Source organism: Protobothrops mucrosquamatus, unplaced genomic scaffold (genome assembly GCF_001527695.2).
Source record: "Protobothrops mucrosquamatus isolate PMUCROS unplaced genomic scaffold, P.Mucros_1.0 scaffold1150, whole genome shotgun sequence".
In the NCBI taxonomy this organism is placed as follows: domain Eukaryota; kingdom Metazoa; phylum Chordata; class Lepidosauria; order Squamata; family Viperidae; genus Protobothrops; species Protobothrops mucrosquamatus.
The window spans coordinates 242,073-261,871 of record NW_015387365.1 but is presented as its reverse complement, the minus strand read 5'-3'; the positions used below and the strand labels follow the sequence as shown (position 1 = coordinate 261,871).

General features: G+C 40.9%; 1 protein-coding gene across 1 annotated transcript; it reads right to left on the bottom strand.

Annotated features, from left to right (window-relative positions):
- Window positions 1–5,508: 5,508 nt before the first annotated feature.
- Window positions 5,509–18,055, bottom strand: LOC107291599 (vomeronasal type-2 receptor 26-like). The gene is made up of 4 exons (XM_015820618.1): window positions 17,768–18,055; window positions 16,997–17,215; window positions 16,463–16,520; window positions 5,509–6,413 (listed from the first exon to the last, which is right to left on the bottom strand). Exons 1-4 carry the CDS (start codon window positions 18,053–18,055, stop codon window positions 5,509–5,511), a joined length of 1,470 nt encoding a protein of 489 aa, XP_015676104.1.
- Window positions 18,056–19,799: the final 1,744 nt, after the last annotated feature.

Genomic DNA, 19,799 nt, shown 5'->3' with positions numbered 1-19,799 from the left:
TTTGTTAAAGAGAATGATATTGAGGACCATGGTGCCACCTCAAGGATGGCAAGACGAGGCAGGAAGTCTCAGTTATTTGGATAAGACTTCTCTTTTTCTCAAGAAATTCTCCACTTTGTAGCACCCATGAAGAAAAAGTCCCAAACTTGTTCTCTTGAAAGTTATAGATTTTCTTGGAACTCTTCTTTCAATTGTGCTGGGAGGTTTATATTTAAACCATCATCATAATAAATATTGGTGTCAGATTTGAATTCCAAAATTGCAATTGGGTCCTTTGCATTGTCAACAACCTGTGAAATTGTGTCAGTGGTTGGTAACACTCTACACATAATTGCATCTCTGAAGAAGTTTGAGTCGTTTTTATAACATCCTTAGAACATAATTGATCTATAAAGTGAAGGGTTTTATTTAAGTATTTTTCAAACACATCTCTACTAATTTGCTCAAATCCATGCTCCATCTTCTTAACTCTCTCTTGTGGACAAAGAGTAGATTGTTTATAATCACTTAAGAATTGTTGGCCAATGAGAATTCATAAAAATTGGAATGTTTTAGCTACCCACAGCAAAGCAAGCCAAGCTACAAATTACTTAAAAATAGTTAGATAAAACCAAAAAAATTACTCTTTTTTTCTCCATCAAAGTTAAAAGAAAGATACTCCATACTGACTTATTTTACTTTGCTTCAGCAGGCTTCTTCCTTTTTGTTTAACAATAATAAAGTCCCCAGATCCTCAAAAAAGAAATAACAAGCTGTGACTAAAGAGAGCCTCCTTAACTTAATAAAGATAATAATCCCTAAAAGTGATTAAGAAATGAAAGGAACAATTTATTGTTCATCTGAAAAATAAATTCCAAAACAGCTGTTTTTTTCAACAAAGAAGTGATTGTTGAACAGTTGAACAGCTCACCACATACTTCAAAGCACAACTCCTGAAGCTACTGTGCAGATCATTGCTGTATGAGGGATCTTGTGGGGTGATTCCAGTGGCGGGATTCAGCCAGTTCGCACCAGTTTGGCAGAACCGGTAGCTAATTTTTTGTTACCCAGGCCCAGAATGGACTTCCGGAAGCGGCATCCACACAGAGAACCGGTTGATCACATATTTGAATCCCACCACTGGGTGATTCTAGGACTCTCCCTAACCCAAGAGAGTCATAAAAGCTAAAAGAATGCTGTCTCCTTCTGTTAGTAAGTTGAAAAATGACAGTCCCGAGAAAACCCCTTCAGGGAACCCCAAGGAGCCCTCCATGAGCTTTTCGTCAGTCAGTCATCTTCACCAGAAATCCTTCTGGATTCACAACTATTCCCCAAAGAATAGGTGGCAGTTGTGGCTTGGTGGGCCTTTGCAGCACTTTTCTATGCCAGCTGTATTCATTCCTGAATTATTCATGCCCTAATTACCTCCCAAATGGACTATTATAATGCACTTGCCATTGAAGAACATCCAGAAGCTTCCACTAGTACCAATACAGAAGCATTGGCATTAATGCCCTACACAGATAGGCTCAGGTCATCTGAGGGAGTTCCTCTCCCTAGTTACATTTACCTGTCCCATCAAGCCTAGCAGACTTGTTCCAAGTCTCGTCTGCTAAAGAGTTCCATCTGATGGGACCCAGGAGGCAGGCCTTTTCTGCCATGGACCCCACCTTTTGGAACAACATTCTCCCCAAGGTGGGATTGCCTCTGAACCTACAGACATTTATGAAAGCCCTGAAAACATTTTCAGTGTTCTATCGAGAGCATGTCTGAGATAGGGGCTATATTAATCTGATCAATGAATGAATCTGATAAATAAATTACTAGAAGCAGAATCCTCACAACGGGTGGGCAGTGAGCTTGGGATGCCAAAAATGGTAGTTTGTTGCAGTTATGATTTCCCTGGCAGTTGAACATGATGAGACTGGTGGCTGTGAATTGGCTAGGGAGTGATCAGAAAGGTGTTGGGGGAAGCAGTAGAGCTAGTGGCTTGATTGAGACTCTGCTGAAGACTTCTTGTCTTCTGTGTTGCCCAACCCACTCTCAACCCTCAAGCCAGGGCTGGTGTTTTGTCTGGATGGGTTAAAACAGTTGGCTATTTGTGGGTGAGGACCTATCCTACTTTGAACACATTATGTGACGCATCAGATCTCTAGAGAAAACTCTAAAGGTGGAAGAATGGAGAAGAAGAGGATAACCAGGAACAAGACAGATCGACTCAGTTACTGTGAAATGGGCATACTGTTAGAACAGGTTTTTTCAACCTTTTCACCAATTGTACCACTTTTAGGATATGGCAATATTCGAGTACCACCAGTAGCCTAGCAAGGTGTCAAAAACTTGATGACCAAAAAAGAAGGAAAAAAGTGATAAAGTACAGGTAGTCCTCGACTTACAACAGTTCGCTTAGTGACTGTTCAAAGTTACAATAGCACTGAAAAAAATGACTTATGACCATTTTTCACACTTATGATCCTTGCAGCATCCCTAGGGTCAATCTACATTTGGATGCTTGGTAACTGATTCATGTTTATGATGGTCACAATGTCCCAGGATCATGTGATCCCCTTTTGCAACCTTCTGACAAACAAAGTAATGGAAAAACCAGATTCATTCCTCCTTTTATATCGTCTCTTCTCTACTCCCTCTTTTATATCCTCTCTTCTCTCCCCCTTCTTTTATATCCTCTCTTCTTTCCCTTTTTAATATTCTCTCTTCTTTCTCCCCTTTTATATCCTCTTCTCTCCCCTCCTTCTTTTATATTCTCTCTTTTCTTCCCCTTCTTATATCTTCTTCTCTTCTCCCTTGTTTTATATCCTCTCTTCTCTTCCGTTCTTTTATATCCTCTCCTCTCTTTTATATCCTCTCTTCTCTCCCTCCTTCTTTTATATCCTTTCTCTCCCTCCTTTTATATCCTTTCTTCTCTTCCCCTTCTTATATCCTCTCTTCTCCCTTCTTTTATATCCTCTCTTGTATTCCCTTCTTTTATATTCTCTCCTCTCCCCCCTTTTATATCCTCTCTTTTCTCCCCCTTCTTTTATATCCTTTCTCTCCCTCCTTCTTTTATATCCTTTCTTCTCTTCTTTTCTTTTATATCTTCTCTTCCCTTCTTTTATAGCCTCTCCTCTCTCCCCCTTTTCTCTTCCATGCACCTCCAGCTGATTACTTTCAAGGCTGCGCTTCTCCATCTCTCTTTTGCAGTCCCCTTCTCTTCCCCTCGTTGTCTTTTTTTTCTCCCTCTCCCACCAAAACCTTCTCTTTTTATAGCCTCTCCTCTCCCCCCCCCCGCTCCTTTTCTTTTCCGTGTGCACTGGAAGTGCTGATCCTGGGGCTTCTGTCTCGTCTCTGCAACCCTGTAGAAGCGTGCTGATCCTGGGCTTCTGTCCAGCCCCCATAGCCCTGCAGAAGTGCTGATCAGCTGTAGCTGTGTTGCAGCCATCCTGGGCTTCTGCCCAGTCCCGACAGCCTTGCAGCTCCAGCTGTCTCTCCCTCAGGCTTGTGCAGTGCTGCCGCCACTTCAGCTCATTCCCCTCCCCTGCTACACTTGTCTAGGATGGTCATGTACCACCAACCAGGTGCCAAAGTACCACTGGTGGCACGCGTACCACCAGTTGAAAAGCTCTGTGTTAGAAGACCTTAAGAATGAAGTTACGAGCAGATCATCATGGAGATGGTCTATCTGTGTTGTTCCTACAGTTGACAATGACTTGATGGCACATCACCATCAATATTATTGAAGGCTCTCAGAGGTATTGTTTATCAGATAACTGGATGTGAGAATCTCTGGCTGAAGTTGGGCATTAGAGAACAGATGAGATAGCTATTATTTCACTGCTTTCTGCTTGAGGTGCTGGATTCCATTGAAGGGCTGGCAATGAATATCTCAGGGCCTTTAATTTGCCACCAGGCAACGTTGAGTCTGGGGTAGCTCAGGAGATTCTGATCTCTCTGGTAATCATGAAGTTATCTTAAAATTAAGAGGGCCTGGTGCATACCATTGGTCAGATATTAGATACAATTTCTGTGTCAGGACAATTGTGATGTGATCTGGTATTGGTGGATCTTATTACCAATCTTTTGCTGTGGATAGATTGCTCTCTGATTATCTTCCAGCTTGTTGGTGTTATGTGGGAAGGTAGAGTATATAACATTGGCTCCACCCAGTGGACCTATGAACCCAACTGGGTTACAGAGGAAGCTTGGAGTTCCCCTGAGGATATAGTGGGAAAATTAAGAAAAATCTTGACTGGTAGAAGCCTGGAGTAGGAGTATTAGACAGGCCTTGGATGTAATTTTTCTTCTCCGTCTGCATTGATTCTGGGGTGCAGCTTGATTTTCTGAGGAACTTCAGGAGATGAAGTACTAAAAGGCAGATTTAAAGCATCATTGTGGGAACAAAGGGCAAATCTGATCACAAATGCTAAAACCTGATATACAGAACTACATCATGGTGATAAGAGTGGCAAAATGCCATTATTTCTCTGTCCTTATTGATAAAGTCATTCAGATGTGCTTAGAGTTGGATTTTGACTGGGGAGGTCAAAGTGAAATACTTAAGGTTTTATCTTATGCAGTTATCTAGACTGAGTTTGAGCTTGTGATTCCTGGTGAAGTGAACAAAATCCTATGAACTGTGAGTTTAACTATCTCTTTATTAGATTCAGATCCCTCATGAATGGTTAAGGCAATCTGGGAGGTAACCTGCAATTAGGTCCATGCAATGGTGTACCCTCTTTACAAGATGAGATAATCCCTCTAGCCTTGGAGGAGACAGTGAAGTGCCTGGTCCTCCAAAGGCCATTGCTAGACACAATTGTTTGGATAGTTATTGCCCTTTCTCCAATCTTCTCTTTCCTGTAAAGAGTATAGATAAGGTGGTCAGACAACAGTTGCAAAGATTCTTGAAAAGAAACTCACTTTATTGGCATTAAGGCCAGGGGTAGGGTATGGAGACAGCACTAACCCTATTACATGATGACATTTGACAGAAGCAAGATGGAGGTAGTGTGTCCACCCTTGTCCTTCTTCCTCTCTCAGCAGGTTCTGAGAGCCTTTTGTTTTAGTCCAGTATTCTATTTGTCTGAAATGCAAAGTTTGGGAGTGGATTCCACCACACTGCAGGCTATCCTCCTTCCTCTATGGTTGTTTCAGCAAACATTTGGCCCTTATGGGTGGTTATACCATGGGGTAGCTAAAATGTCATCATATGACTTCTTAGATTTTGTTGTACTCTACAAAGCATGGAATCAAAATGCACTACCCAAAGCAAATAATTAGGGCTCACTACAAGATTTATTAGCCACTAAGTACTCACCTCCAAAAGGATAGTGAGAGACATACCTCTACAAATGAAGAGATGGGCTCATATTTATAAATTCCCCCCCAAAATGGAAAGTGTTAGTTTTTATGTTCTTTGTAAAACTTTTAATAAAAATTCATTTCAAAAAAGAAAAAGGACATTTTTAAAAAGTCACCATATTCCAAACATGCCGCAAAGACAAATATAAATGTGGCCTATCCCTGCATTAGTTAGAGATTCTTGTTTCTTATCATGTTTTCTCTACAATTCAGATCAGGTCTCAGTAGAATAATGTAACATTTGGGGGAAAAAATACAAGCCAAAAGAGCACCTCCAGAGGCCAAGATGGAGAAGATCTCCACGGCTACCATGGACTTCCCTTTGGTGCTGAGGTAGGTGGGGAGGAAGCTGATCCAAACGCTGCAAAAGACCAGCATGCTAAAAGTAATGAACTTGGCTTCATTAAAACTGTCAGGTAATTTTCTAGCCAGAAATGCCACTGTGAAACTGACAAGGGCCAAAAACCCTAGGTAGACAAGAACAGTGTAAAACATTAAAGCTGAGCCTTCCTTACATTCCAGGATAATCTCTCCAAACAAGGAGTGGAAGTCCAAGCTGGGAACTGGGGGAGAGATCACCAGCCAAGTGGCACAAAGAAGTGCTTGGATGAGTGGACAGCCCAAGACAATGGAGTTGGTGAGTGGTTTTCCTAACAATTTTCTTGACTTGTTCCCTGGCTTGGTGGCCATGAAGGCCAGAACCACAATGACAGTCTTTGCCAAGACAGTAGAAACTGCAAGGGAAAAGAGAATGGCAAAGGCAGATTGTTGTAAAAGACAGGTGATCTTCCTTGGTTGACCAATGAAGAAGAAGGAGCAGAGGAAGCAGAGCAGGAGGGAGATCAAGAGGATGTAGGTGAGATCTCGGTTGTTGGCCTTGACGATTGGTGTGTCATGATGTTTATAGAAAATCACCAGGACTGCAGACGTGGTCATACAGAGAAAAAGTATGAGTGAAACTAAACTGTATCCCAGGGTCTCTTGATAGGCAAGGAAGTGGATTTTCTTGGCAATGCATTGATCGTTGTCCTTGTTGGGATATTGGTCTTCTGGGCAGGGTTCACAGTGAGCTGCATCTGAAATCAAGAGTCTTTCATAAATTAAATCTGTTGGACTCAGAAAAAGTGGCAGGGCAGATAAAGAGAGCAAAACAGAACTTTTTTGAAAATGCCAATAAACCAGGAAGATGGTTAGCTTATAAACTTAAAAAACAGAAAGAGAAGAAGAAAACAATACATAAACTATTAGATGGGAAAGGTCATCTGCAATATAAAAATGAAGAAATAAAAAAGATAATCAAAGAATAGTATAAGGAACTGTATGATAAGGAGGAAACCTCAAGAGAGAGAATTGTAAAATATCTGGAAGAAAATAATCTTCCAAAAATTTCAGAGACATTCACAACTATGCTAGATGAGTCACAATGACGAAAATATCAAAGGCCATAAAAAGACAAAAAAATGGGGAAACACCGGGTCCAGATGGGCTTCCGGCGGAGTTATATAAGAGTCTCCAAGAGACACTAAGTGAACCGCTGAAAGATGTTTGTAATGGACTTTTATTAGAAGCTAGACTCCCATTTACATGGATGGAAGCAAATATTACTCTAATACCCAAAGAAGATTCCGATTTGATCCAGATCAACAACTACAGACCGATTTCACTGCTCAATGTGGATTATAAAATTTTTACTTCAATAATGGCTGAGAGACTGAAAAAATACTTAGCTGAATTTATACATCCAGATCAAAATGGCATCTTACCAAAGAGACAGCTTAAAAACAATTTAAGAGTGATAATAGACGTATTAGAATATTATGAGTTATATCCAGGGAAACAATTGGCACTAATATTCTTAGATGCCCAAAAGGCATTTGATAATGTCTCTTGGCAATTTATGATTCAGCAACTACAAATAATGGATTTTGGACAGAATTTCATAAACATGATAAAAACAATATACAATAAACAGACAGCCAAAGTGATGGTGAATGGAGATTGTACTGAGAGCTTTGAGATAAAAAAAGGCACAAGGCAAGGATGCCCATTATCCCCCCTGTTATTCATCTTCACTTTGGAAGTCTTAAACAGAAATATTAGACAAGATATAGAAATTAAAGGGCTGGGGATAAAAGGTGAAATATATAAATTACAAGCATTTGCTGATGATTTAGTATTTATTTTGGAAGAACCTCTGGAGATGATTACTAAATTGTGGGGAAAGATAGAACAGTATGGAGAAATGGCGGGATTAAAAATAAATAGAGAAAAAACTGCCTTGGTACAATGCCTTGGTAAGGCCACACTTGGAATACTGCATCCAGTTTTGGTCACCACGATGTAAAAAAGATGCTGAGACTCTAGAAAGAGTACAGAGAAGAGCAACAAAGATTATTAGGGGACTGGAGGCTAAAACATATGAGGAAAGGTTGCTGGAATTGGGTATGTCTAGTTTAATGAAGAGAAGGACGAGGGGGGACATGATAGCAGTGTTCCAATATCTCAGGGGCTGCCACAAAGAAGAGGGAGTCAAGCTATTCTCCAAAGCACCTGAGGGCAGGACAAGAAGCAATGGATGGAAACTAATCAAGGAGAGAAGCAACCTAGAACTAAGGAGAAACTTCCTGACAGTTAGAACAATTAACCAACGGAACAACCTGCCTCCAGAAGCGGTGAATGCTCCAACACTGGAAGTTTTTAAGAAGAGACTGGACAGCCATCTATCCGAAATGGTGTACGGTTTCCTGCCTGAGCGGGACTCGATGACCTCCAAGGTCCCTTCCAACTTTATTATTATTATTATTATTATTATTATTATTATTATTATTATTATTATTATTATTATTATTATTATTATTATTACTACTACTACTACTACTACTACTACTACTACTACTACTACTACTACTACTACTACCTAAGGTAATAGTTAAGAATCTTACAGATAAGCAAAAAAAAAGAATGTCAGAAACAATAGAGGTACAGATAGTGAAAAAGGTTAAATATTTGGGTATATATCTATTGGCCAAATGCTCCATAATAAAAGAAGATAACTATATAAGGCTTCTGAAACAAATAAAATTAGATTTGGGAAAGTGGAAGAATTTGCAATTGTCAATGCTAGGAAGAATTGCTACAGTCAAAATAAATATATTGCCGAATATTTTATTTTTATTTCAAACAATTCCAATAAAACTTCTTTCAAGATTTAAATTCATTAATTTTGAAGTTTGTTTGGCAAGGAAAGAAAGCTAGAATAAAGATGAAAACACTACAAGATGCTAAGGAAAATGGAGGTTTTGGGTTACCTGAGTGGGCTTTGTATTATCAAGCATCTGTATTAACATGGGTGAAGGAATGGATAACTCTTAGAAACAAAAGGTTGTTATATTTGGAGGAACATGATTTACAATTGGGGTGGCACGCTTTTTTGTGGTATGGGAAAAATAACATTCATAAGTATTTCCAAAATCACTATATAAGACATGCTTTGTTAACAGTATGGGAAAAAATTAAAACTAAAATATATGTTTGTTTGTTTGTTTGTTTAAATTTCTACCCCGCCCTTCTCCAAACGGACTCAGGGCGGCTTACAGCCATTTAAAACAAGTACATAATACAAAAATACTAAATTTAAAATGTAATTAAAATAGAATATTAATTATTGGCCTTTTCTCGGAGATAACCAGGTCCGATGCCATGGAGCGCTTTAAAGATGATAATCAACACCTTGAAGCGCACCCGGAAGGCCACCGGCAGCCAGTGCAGCTCGCGCAACAGCGGCGTTACATGGGAGCGATGAGTCACTCCCATCACCGCCCGCGCGGCTGCATTCTGGACTAACTGGAGCCTCCGAATGCTCCTCAAGGGGAGCCCCATGTAGAGAGCATTACAGTAGTCCAGGCGGGAGGTGACAAGAGCATGGGTGACTGTGCGCAAGGCGTCCCAGTCCAGAAAAGGCCGCAACTGGTAAACCAGGCGTACCCGGTAAAACGCCCCCCTGGCCACGGCCGTCAACTGGTCTTCTAGTGTCAGCCGTGGATCCAGGAGGACACCCAGATTGCGTACCCTCTCCGAGGGAGCCAAAGTTTCGCCCCCTATAGTCAGCGACGGAGTCAGCTGACTATGCCGGGAGGCCGGCAACCACAGCCACTCAGTCTTGGAAGGGTTGNGCCTGGGGTGGAAATGTACAGCTGAGTATCATCAGCGTACTGATGGAAATCCACCCCAAAGCCACGGATGATCTCACCCAGCGGCTTCACATAAATATTGAACAGTAGGGGGGAGAGGACCGACCCTTGTGGCACCCCACAAGTTAGGGGCCTTGGGGTCGACCTCTGTCCCCCCGCCAATACAGACTGCGTACGGTCGATGAGGAAGGAGGAGAACCACCGCATAACGGTGCCTCCCACTCCCAACTCCACCAGGCGCCGCAGCATGATACCGTGGTCCACAGTATCAAAAGCAGCTGAGAGGTCCAAAAGAACTAGGACAGAGGAATAACCCCTGTCCCGGGCCCTCCAGAGATCATTCACCAGTGTGACCAATGCCGTTTCCATGCTGTATCCCGGCCTGAAGCCCAACTGGAGCGGGTCCAGATAGACTGTTTCCTCCAGGCGCCAGGGGAATTGCTGCGCAACCACACTCTCAACAACCTTCGCCACAAAGCGAAGGTTGGAGACCGGGCGATAATTAGCTAATACATCTGGGTCCAGGGAAGGCTTCTTAAGGAGGGGTCTCACCACCGCCTCCTTCAAGGCTACGGGGAAGACACCCTCCCGTAGAGAAGCATTTATAATTCCCTGGAGCCAGGCTCGTGTACCCTCCCGGGCAGCCAGAACTAGCCAGGAGGGGCACGGATCCAGTAAACATGTGGTTGCATTCAGCCTCCCCAGGATCCTGTCCACGTTCTCGGGAGCCACAGAGTCAAACTCCTCCCATATAACAGTCTCAAGATCTGCTCCCGTCTCCTCCCCCGGGGCCACCCAGTCAGAGTCAAGGCCTTCTCAAATCCGAGCTACTTTGTCATACAGATATTGGGCAAAGTCCTCAGCCCTCCCCTCCAGGGGATCCTCCCCCCCCTCAACTGAAGGAGAGAGCGGGTCACCCTGAAGAGGGTGGCCGGGCAATTATCTGATGACGCAATGAGGGTGGAGTAGTAATTAGACCTCGCCACCCTCATCGCCACTAGGTAGGATCTAACCTGCATGTAAAAATTCCAGGGTGGCTATCAATGATGGAAGCCTTTTTACATCCAAACTTGGTAGATTTTGAAAAAATATGGGCATATAGAGATATTCTAAATACTGATGGGACTTTAAGATCGAGACAAGAACTGGAAAATCAGGGGATCAACCTGTCGTGATGCAAAATAGGAAAAAGACGTGAAATTGTAAGGGTTTTATACAGAACAAACTGTATTTGATAAGATATTGTTAACTTCTGATGAGAAATTAATTAAGGAAAAGTATAATTTTTTGTTAATTTTGGAGATGGAAAGTGAACAAGTTAAAGAAACAATGATAAGGTGGGCGGAAAACTTTGATTATAACATAGAACTAGAAAAATGGCAAAAATTATGGGAGAGAAACTATAAATTGACAATGTCACCTTCGTATAAAGAAAATTTATATAAAATGTTTTATAGATGGCACTTGCCACCAGCAAGATTAGCAAAAATGTTTAAAAGTATGTCAGATAGATGTTGGAAATGTAAACATAACTCAGGCACGTATTATCATATTTGGTGGACATGTGGTAAAGCAAAGGCTTATTGGAAAAAAGATACATGTTTGGTTAGAAAAAATGTTGGGAGAACATGTGGAATTTAAACCTGAACTTTTTCTACTAGGTATGATGCCAGAAAAGACTAATAAACAAAGTTTATATTTGGCTTTACACGTCATAACAGCAGCAAGAATAGTCTTCGCGCAATATTGGAAAAATGAAGCAGTACCACCAGAGGAAGAAGTAATTAAACAAATATTGGAATGCGCAGAGATGGACAGATTAACTATGAGATTGAAAGATAAAGAAAAAACAAAATACTACCCAAATCTGGGAGTTATTCTACAAATGGCTAGAGGAAAGAACCAAGGATTAGGAATTGATTATGTATTAGTGTTTTTGAATCCAGACAGCATGCTGGTTGAAAATTTAACACATGTATGTAAGAGAAAAACTAATAAAATCCTTATAAAAAAAGAGTCTTTATCTAAGAATTTCAGGGAAACCCTATCATGATTAATGTGGCTTTCAGTTTGAAATTGTCACTTGTTTTCCCCCCATTTTATACTGGAACCCAAAGAAGACTGACAGATCAGTGAGGTGAGAATGCTGCTGTTTTGTTTGCATGTCTATTATCTGTTGGTTCTCCCTGCCTTAATTCTCTCTTTTGTACTTCAAATCTGCTGGTTTAGAACTTTTTGCTTCTCTCTGGTCAAATCTAAGAGTAATAATAATAATAATAATAATAATAATAATAATAATAATAATAATAATAATAATAATAATAAAAAATAATAATAATAATAATAATAATAATAATAATAATAATAATAATAATAATAATAATAATAATAATAATAATAATAATAATAATAAAGTTGGAAGGGACCTTGGAAGTCATCGAGTCCAACCCCCTGCTCAGGTAGGAAACCCTATACCATTTCGGACAAATGGCTGTCCAGTCTCTTCTTAAAAACCTCCAGTGTTGGAGCATTCACCGCTTCTGGAGGCAGGTTGTTCCACTGGTTAATTGTTCTAACTGTCAGGAAGTTTCTCCTTAGTTCTAGGTTGCTTCTCTCCTTGCTTAGTTTCCATCCATTGCTTCTTGTCCTGCCTTCAGGGGCTTTGGAGAATAGCTTGACTCCCTCTTCTTTGTGGCAGCCCCTGAGATATTGGAACACTGCTATCATGTCCCCCCTCTTCCTTCTCTTCATTAAACTAGACCAGTGGTTCTCAACATTTTTAATGCTGCGACCCCAACCGGTCGTAAGTCGAGGACTACCCAAGCAGTCATAAGTCAAGGAATTTCCCTGCCCGGGAGCGCCGCGCATGCGTGGTTCCGCCCCCTGCGCCAGCCGAGGCGTAGCTGGCAAGCGGCAGAGACGGAGCAGGCCGACCACCAGCTGGCCCAGCCCAAGGGAGGTAAGGCACCCGCCGGAAAAGGGGAAAAAATGGCGGGGGAAAAAAATGGACAAAAAAATGGCGGACAGCCTTGCTTAGCGACCCCCATGAAATGGTCGATCGACCCCAAATGAGGTCCCGACCCACAGGTTGAGAACCACTGAACTAGACATACCCAATTCCAGCAATCGTTCCTTATATGCTTTAGCCTCCAGTCCCCTAATCATCTTTGTTGCTCTTCTCTGTACTCTTTCTAGAGTGTCAACATCTTTTTTACATCGCGGTGACCAAAACTGGATGCAGTATTCCAAGTGTGGCCTTACCAAGGCCTTGTAAAGTGGTATTAACACTTCATGTGATCTTGATTCTATCCCTCTGTTAATGCAGCCTAGCACTGTGTTGGCCTTTTTGGCAGCTGCAGCACACGGCTGGCTCATATTTAAGTGGATTGTCCACTAGGATTCCGAGGTCCCTCTCACAATTACTACTATTGAGCAAGGTACCCACTATATTATACCTGGATCTCTTCTTTCTCTGACTGGTCTCTGAGGATCAGGAAGGATGCCTGTGAGTACCTGCCAATCTTATCAAAAATTATAAAAATAATGAAAAATATTTTTATGTCTTGACTGGATCCCTGGATCCTGGAAGATCTATGTTTGAAGTCTCCTCTACCTGTATGATTAGAAATAGTCCTATCTGGACAAGCATCACATTGGTAGCAGCAAACCGGCTTGCCCTCTGGAACTCTTTTCCTTTCTCCTGCCTGGCACCTCTTCATGCCACACCTGGCAAAGGGGATCTTCTGAAATAGAAAAGAGAAATACTTGAGATGAACATGCTTCATGAATTCCTTTTACCACTCCTATTCCTATGTGCAGAATGTTATCAAATGAAATGGTTCAACCCTCTCTACCAGAAACCAGGAGCAGCTCCTGGGGATTCAGACCAGTGGCACTGCCAATTCACCAGTGGATGCTGGAGATTGAAACTGGGACCTTGTAGATCTGGAGGAAGAAATAGTGAACGGGCCAATGATCGCATGGGTGAGAAATGTGGGCCGAAATATAAATCTGGAAGAATGGGAAAGGCTATGGAACATAAATTGCAAACTGACACTGTCAACTGCATATAGGGAAAATCAATACAAAATGTTCTATAGATGGCATTTAACACCAGCGAGATTGGCCAAAATGTATAAAAATATGAATCCGGAATGCTGGAAATGTAAAAATAAGGAAGGAACATTCTATCACATGTGGTGGCTGTGCCCTAAAGCAAAGAGCTATTGGGAACGGATAGGAACTGGATACAGGAGATAACTAAGGTGCAAATTGAATTCAAACCTGAACTATTTCTTCTGGGTATAATAAATTTAAAGATCAAAAAGCAACTCTAGCACATCATTATACATATATTGACAGCAGCCCGTATAGTATATGCTCAGTGTTGGAAGGGTGAAAACATACCTACAAACGATATGATTACTGTATATATAAAATTCTTGAATGTGCGGAGATGAATAAACTTACGCTAGAATTAAAAGACAAGGAGGCAACAGAATTTTATGAAATATGGAACAAATGTTATGATTGGCTAGAACAAAGAAAGAAAAAGACATGATTACTGATGTAAATAAATTGTAAATAATATACATGACATGTATAACACAGTTTTGTTAAGGGAAAAATGTATTTTTTCAGTTTTATTTTTATTGTATAATGGAAAAAAGGAAAAATAAAAACTAAAAAAAAAAGAAACTGGGACCTTGACCTGCAAAAGAAGACTTGTGACATTAAGCTATAACATTTCTCAAACAAAGAGTCCTGAGGATGTCATTGCTGCATCTTCTAACTGCATCCTGAGTTTGAAGCAGTAGTTCTTCCTAATCCGAACATTTATGGATTGACACAATGTGCCGCATGCAAAGCAGGTTTTTCACCAAATCGCTGCCATATTTTCTGACTCAACTGAGCATTTTTCAAGTTTTCTACATCTGCAGGGAAGAATGAATCTGTCTTTGAACTTACAATATTTTCTTTCAGCTCACCTTAGTAGCCCAGACAATGACATCAGAGTTAATGGTGAAATCATGGCCAGGGGGAGCCCCGGGATCTATTCTCCCAACTTTCGTGGGGACAAAAGATTGATTGGGGAGGAAAACCCAGTTGAGAAGATCAAAACGAGGAGAACCAAGGCCACTTTCTGAGAATGAGACTTCATCTCCAGCACTGTTGTTAAATTTTACTTCCTTTAAATAGTGAAGAATCTGAAAGAAAATAGACCTCTGGAAATTGAACAATTTGGCTGAAAGACACATATATGGTTTCAATAATTCTTTCTTAGCCGTCATCTTATGACTTGGATGCAGGTCTGCAAAACTAGAGGAGTTCCATTGGTGGAGATCTGGCCAATCAGGAGTAGCAACAAAAAAATTAACTCCTTCCCCAGCACTATAAAAGTTTCTCTTTATCACTGGGCATTTTATCATGGCTTCTTCAACTCTACTTTTACCAGAATGATCCTACATATAAGTATTATAATTCCACACTCTCTATTTCATAGCAGGCTTTGGCTCCCGTAATACTTGGCCGTATGCATTTTTAAATGTTGTCTTTGGCTCCAGGTCTTGTAAATGACAAATGTATTTTAGGAATGATGAAATAATTTCTATCACAAATTCCACCGACCTTCTCTAGCTCATAGTCAAAGACTGTCAAAGAAGAATGCAGGAACCAACTCTGCCCACATGTGACCTTGTGGAAGGAAGCACCTTTCTCGGTTTGTCACTTCTCTGTGCAGAGAAGTCCAACAACAGCCAAGCCTGATCCCATCCCTTTCGGCCCCCCACCTCTGGTGATTACAGAAAATAATGTGCAAGGTCTATTTCACAGACAAAAGCCTGGAAAAGCACCAGATCCAGACAAGATAACTCCTTCTTGCTTGAAAACTTCTGCTGACCTACTAGCACCCATATCTTTCATAAATCACTAGAGATGTGCCAATAAAGAATTCTATTCAATTCTATTTAGCTTTTGAGGCACAAAAGTCTATTGAATATCATATCAGGACCCCATTAGGACCATGTGAGTCCTGCTGTGTGTGCTGAGGTTGACAAGTGACTGTTTTCATACAATCACCTGAGTGGTGCAAAAATGGGAGTGGGGTGACAAAGGATGCTAAGCCATAGAAACACAAACCAAGGGTAAAATTAATTGTCATTTTATCAATTGGATACAGGCCACATACCAAAGGAAATTGAGGTGGTTGAGCATATAAGGGATCTCAACTGACGCTTGAACATTTAAAACCGGGAACTATTTGGCCCTATGTGGAGAAAAGAGAGAGACTGATTAAGGAATTGTTCATTTCAATCTTGTGATTGTGATAGATGTGGAAGCCAAGGGTGATGTTGGGGAAGAGAATCAAATCCTAGTTGACCTCTGTGACTGCAAACATCAAGGCCAGGAATTGCTGAGAACTATTATATGTGGAACTATAGTAAGAAAAAAATTACTGTGTGCTGTGTGTGGTGGCAGAGTTTGACTTGCTTTGGGAGGAGGAGGGGGTTTGGAGGAGCAACTCCCATCTTTCATTGGGGTTTGATTTAGTAGGACTTTAATTGACCTCTTGAATATCTTCAACAACCATACCCAGATTGTTACTTTGCTCTGCGTTGACATGTCCTCTCTGGAATGGTCACTCCTTGAAACTCAAGAAACCTCTGAAGATATATCTAGATTTTACAAGAAGGTATTTCCTCTATGGATCTTATAGAAAACTGGTTTGGTTTACTTCTCTTTTCTTCCCTCTATCTTTTCTCATCCAAACATTATATTTAACTCATATTAAATTTTTTCAATAATTGCTGATTTAATTTATAATGCTATGTATTCATATGGTAGCATATGGACATTTAATCATCAATTCTAAAAATTCATATGGGGAGTTTCCTTTCTAAGAATCTATAGATTGGATAAAAAGTCCTGAAAATTACCTGCCATGACTGGACATTTGAGATCCTCTTTCCAAGCCTCATCATGGTTGGTCGGGCTCTGGATCCAAACATTGCATGTAATGCGTGTCCCAGAGCATGAATGGCATTGTAGATGTTGTAACTTTCACCTGTCATGCTTGTTTCAAAAATGTAATTTGGCAGATTCTGTAAATTCTCCTTTCCTCCACATTGTTTTTTCCCCTTTTGAGGGATTCTGCCTGGTTGGTGAATCTTGCAGTCAAAGACCATTCCCCACCATAGAGGGAGAAATAAATCCCCTTGTGGGTTATAAGGGTCTAAAGACAGCAGGAAATGGCTGAATTCCAAGGCATCACCAGTATGGTCCCTAAAATGCAGAGACCCATGGAAGGGTTTTATACACATTGATACGCTTCGCAATCCCATCACACTTACTTTCCAATGGGAAGTTAAGATCCAAACTTTGCAAAATGATGTCTTTGTATTTCTTTCATGAGCATCCATTGACAACACTATATCTGTAACACTACGGGAGTCTCCAAAGAGAACAATCACCTCAGCTTTGGACCAGGTTTTGAAAGTATGAAGTAATTCCAACCATGTACTAGTAAGAATATTGTATTTGTACATTGCAGTGAAGGCCAGGCAGATCTCCTTCTCCTTGAGCATTGGTGTCAGAGTTGAGATGAAACGTTCTCCATTGTCACTTTGTGGGGCCAGAAGCCCAACCCAATTCCACTGGAAATCCAGGAGCAGCTGGACTAAGCCCACATACTGAGAAAATTCATTGGGATTAATCCGGAAAAAGGAAGGATAAACTGTTCTGCCTCCAAGAGAGAACTCAAAGCCAACACCCAGCTGGAGGAAATGAGAATCTTTTTTAAAAGGTAAAGTAAAGATTAATGTTGCCTTTTTGGGTCACAATTGTGTGTTTTGTTGTCCCTCCAATAAGGCAAGTTTAACCTCCTTCCATTCTTAGGAAGAGCCACCAGTTACATATTTTGTCTGGTTGTGACAAGTGAGAAGCTGATGGAACAAACCATCAAACCATCATACAGAAAATAATGTGCACCAAAAGGTGGATACATTTTTTGGGAAGAATACAATAGGAAAGAATTCCTCTTGGGTCATAGAGAACTTCAGAATGATCTCATCAACTTTCTCTTTCGGGTTATATAAAAACATATCTTGACGCATAAAATACAGCATGCCATTCACTAAATCAGGTTCTCTTGCTATGTCTCCCCAAATACATTTGATTTTATCGTTGGCTTCTATGTGTGTTTATGTTGTTTGTCTAGTCCATATTTGGAGGGACCCCCTTACCTGTGGGACCTTGAAGATGCTGAAGATGGAGGCCATCAACCTTGAAGATTTGGAGTTGAGACCTCCAATGACAGAGAGCAGAGTGTCTCGCCTGTTACATTTATAACCTGGAACCACTTGGCCTCGTTTGGAGAGCAGGGAGAGGCTGAGTAAAGAAATCCTCCTCTCAATCCTGCGATTGTCATAGATGTGGAAGCCAAGGGTGATGTTGGGAAGGAGAACCAGGTCCTTGTTGACCTCTCTGACTGCAAACACCAAGGCCAGGAATTGCTGGTAGTTCTTGGACATGAGTCTGTAGTGAGAAAAGCATTGAAGGACATTACAGGTGGAGGTTGCTTTGCTTGGAAGGATGGAGGAGGATTCCCCTGTTTCATTGGGTTTGAGTTTTTTAAAGAGTTAAAATTGGATGACTTTGTGAGAAGGGACAAAAGCCTGTCTGTCCATATTCGATATCATTTTATACTCTTCTGTTGTCCCTCCCTCCTTCACTTTGCTCTAATGGCTGTAATTCTTCCAGTTGCTGCTCTAATCAATTTGGATTTCTCTTGGAGAAGTTTCTTCAGGTATGGACAGCTTTGCTCAATAAAGGGATCCAATGAAGCAGAGACTTAGTGAAGGCTTTTTATTCATGACCACTGCTGATTCAAAAAGTGAATTTTGTTTTATTTTGTTTCCACAGAATCCCACACAGACTGAGCTGTTCTTTGAGTTTTCTGTGCCACAAATGTCTATCCAAATCGACATTATAAGTCAACTTCTTTACTAGACCAGCATAGTTTCTGTTGAGTTAGACTTCCTCATTTTTTATGTTGTTTATCATTTCATAATGAAGTATTTTAGAAAGATTAAGAATTCTAGCTTATTCTATGGCTTTGGTTCTTTATTGAAAAAGGGACAAAGGTTTGAACTACACTAGGGCATTGCAAACATCATGAGGACCACTACTTCTAAAAGCAATCCCTGAATCCAAAAGAAAGGAAAGAGTTATCTACATAACTTACATAGTTGGTAAATGATCCTGGGATGGGTCTATAATAAAGTCTACACCTACGGAATAAACAGAGGTTTCCAGGGGCAGGTTCCCACCAATAATGAGATCACCAGGCCTGTAATAATCCTCCATAATATACAAAGACCTTCTCAACAAACATACGGTTTTCATCCTCTTTGCAGAAGTTGGAGGCAGGAGCCAAAAGAGCAGCAGCAGCTGGAGGAGAGGCAGTCCAGTCATTCTTCTCATCTTCCTTCCAAGATCAGAGATCAAGGTTTCTGCAGAAGCTATACTTCAGGTAGCACTTGAAATTTCACCTTTAGCACAATAGAGACAGTCCAACCTACCTGGATGGCTTTGTGGCAAATTGATATCAACCATCCTTCCCCTTATATGTGTCTGAGCTTTGACCAAAGAGGAAACTAAAGCCAGCTGAGTCTCATCAAATCCAGAAGTAGACTCTTTGCAAGACAAGATAAGGTGACATGACATGCCACCAATGGGAGAATTTAGAGCAAGTTTTATCTTGGAAGATTTTTCTGAGTAGAAATCCACAGGGGATACCTACAAATTACTGTTCTTGTGATAATTGCAAGGAACAGCAGTTGCCCTGTCCATTTAGTACTAGATTTTTTTGTGTATGCATCAGAAGGGGAAAAACATGATTATTTCTCCAGCTGCTAATCTAGAGAGCAGATGGATTTCAGAGTCAAGGTGAAGTTGGGTATTTGGCCTACATGAAATTGAGCACTTGCAACAAGATGGAGTTTGATTTGTGCAATGGCTTGTTCCAATACCAATGAGTGCTAATGGGCCATGGTGGCACATGACAATCAGTTGCAACTGTGGGAAGTTAACCCAGAGAAGGAAATATTAAAAAGGCAGGAAAAAAATATTGTTCACCAAAAGGATTTTTAAAAGCATTTTTTTGAAAAGCAGAAACCAAACCTGGCCTCATCTCCTTGCCCAGGGCAGTAGCTGGTCTTATACATATGCAGATGTGGAACCATCAGAAAGTTGAAGCCAGAGCCATCAAGAAGA

Bases quoted from the DNA above. Each gene is read 5' to 3' on its own strand.
- LOC107291599 (XM_015820618.1), bottom strand. From the start codon at position 18,055: ATGTCCAAGAACTACCAGCAATTCCTGGCCTTGGTGTTTGCAGTCAGA. The intron at 17,216-17,767 runs GTAAGGGGGTCC...GAATTTTCTCAG, and splicing joins GCATCTTCAAGGTCCCACAG to TATGTGGGCTTAGTCCAGCT. The intron at 16,521-16,996 runs GTGATTGTTCTC...GTTTGGATCCAG, and splicing joins AAACCTGGTCCAAAGCTGAG to AGCCCGACCAACCATGATGA.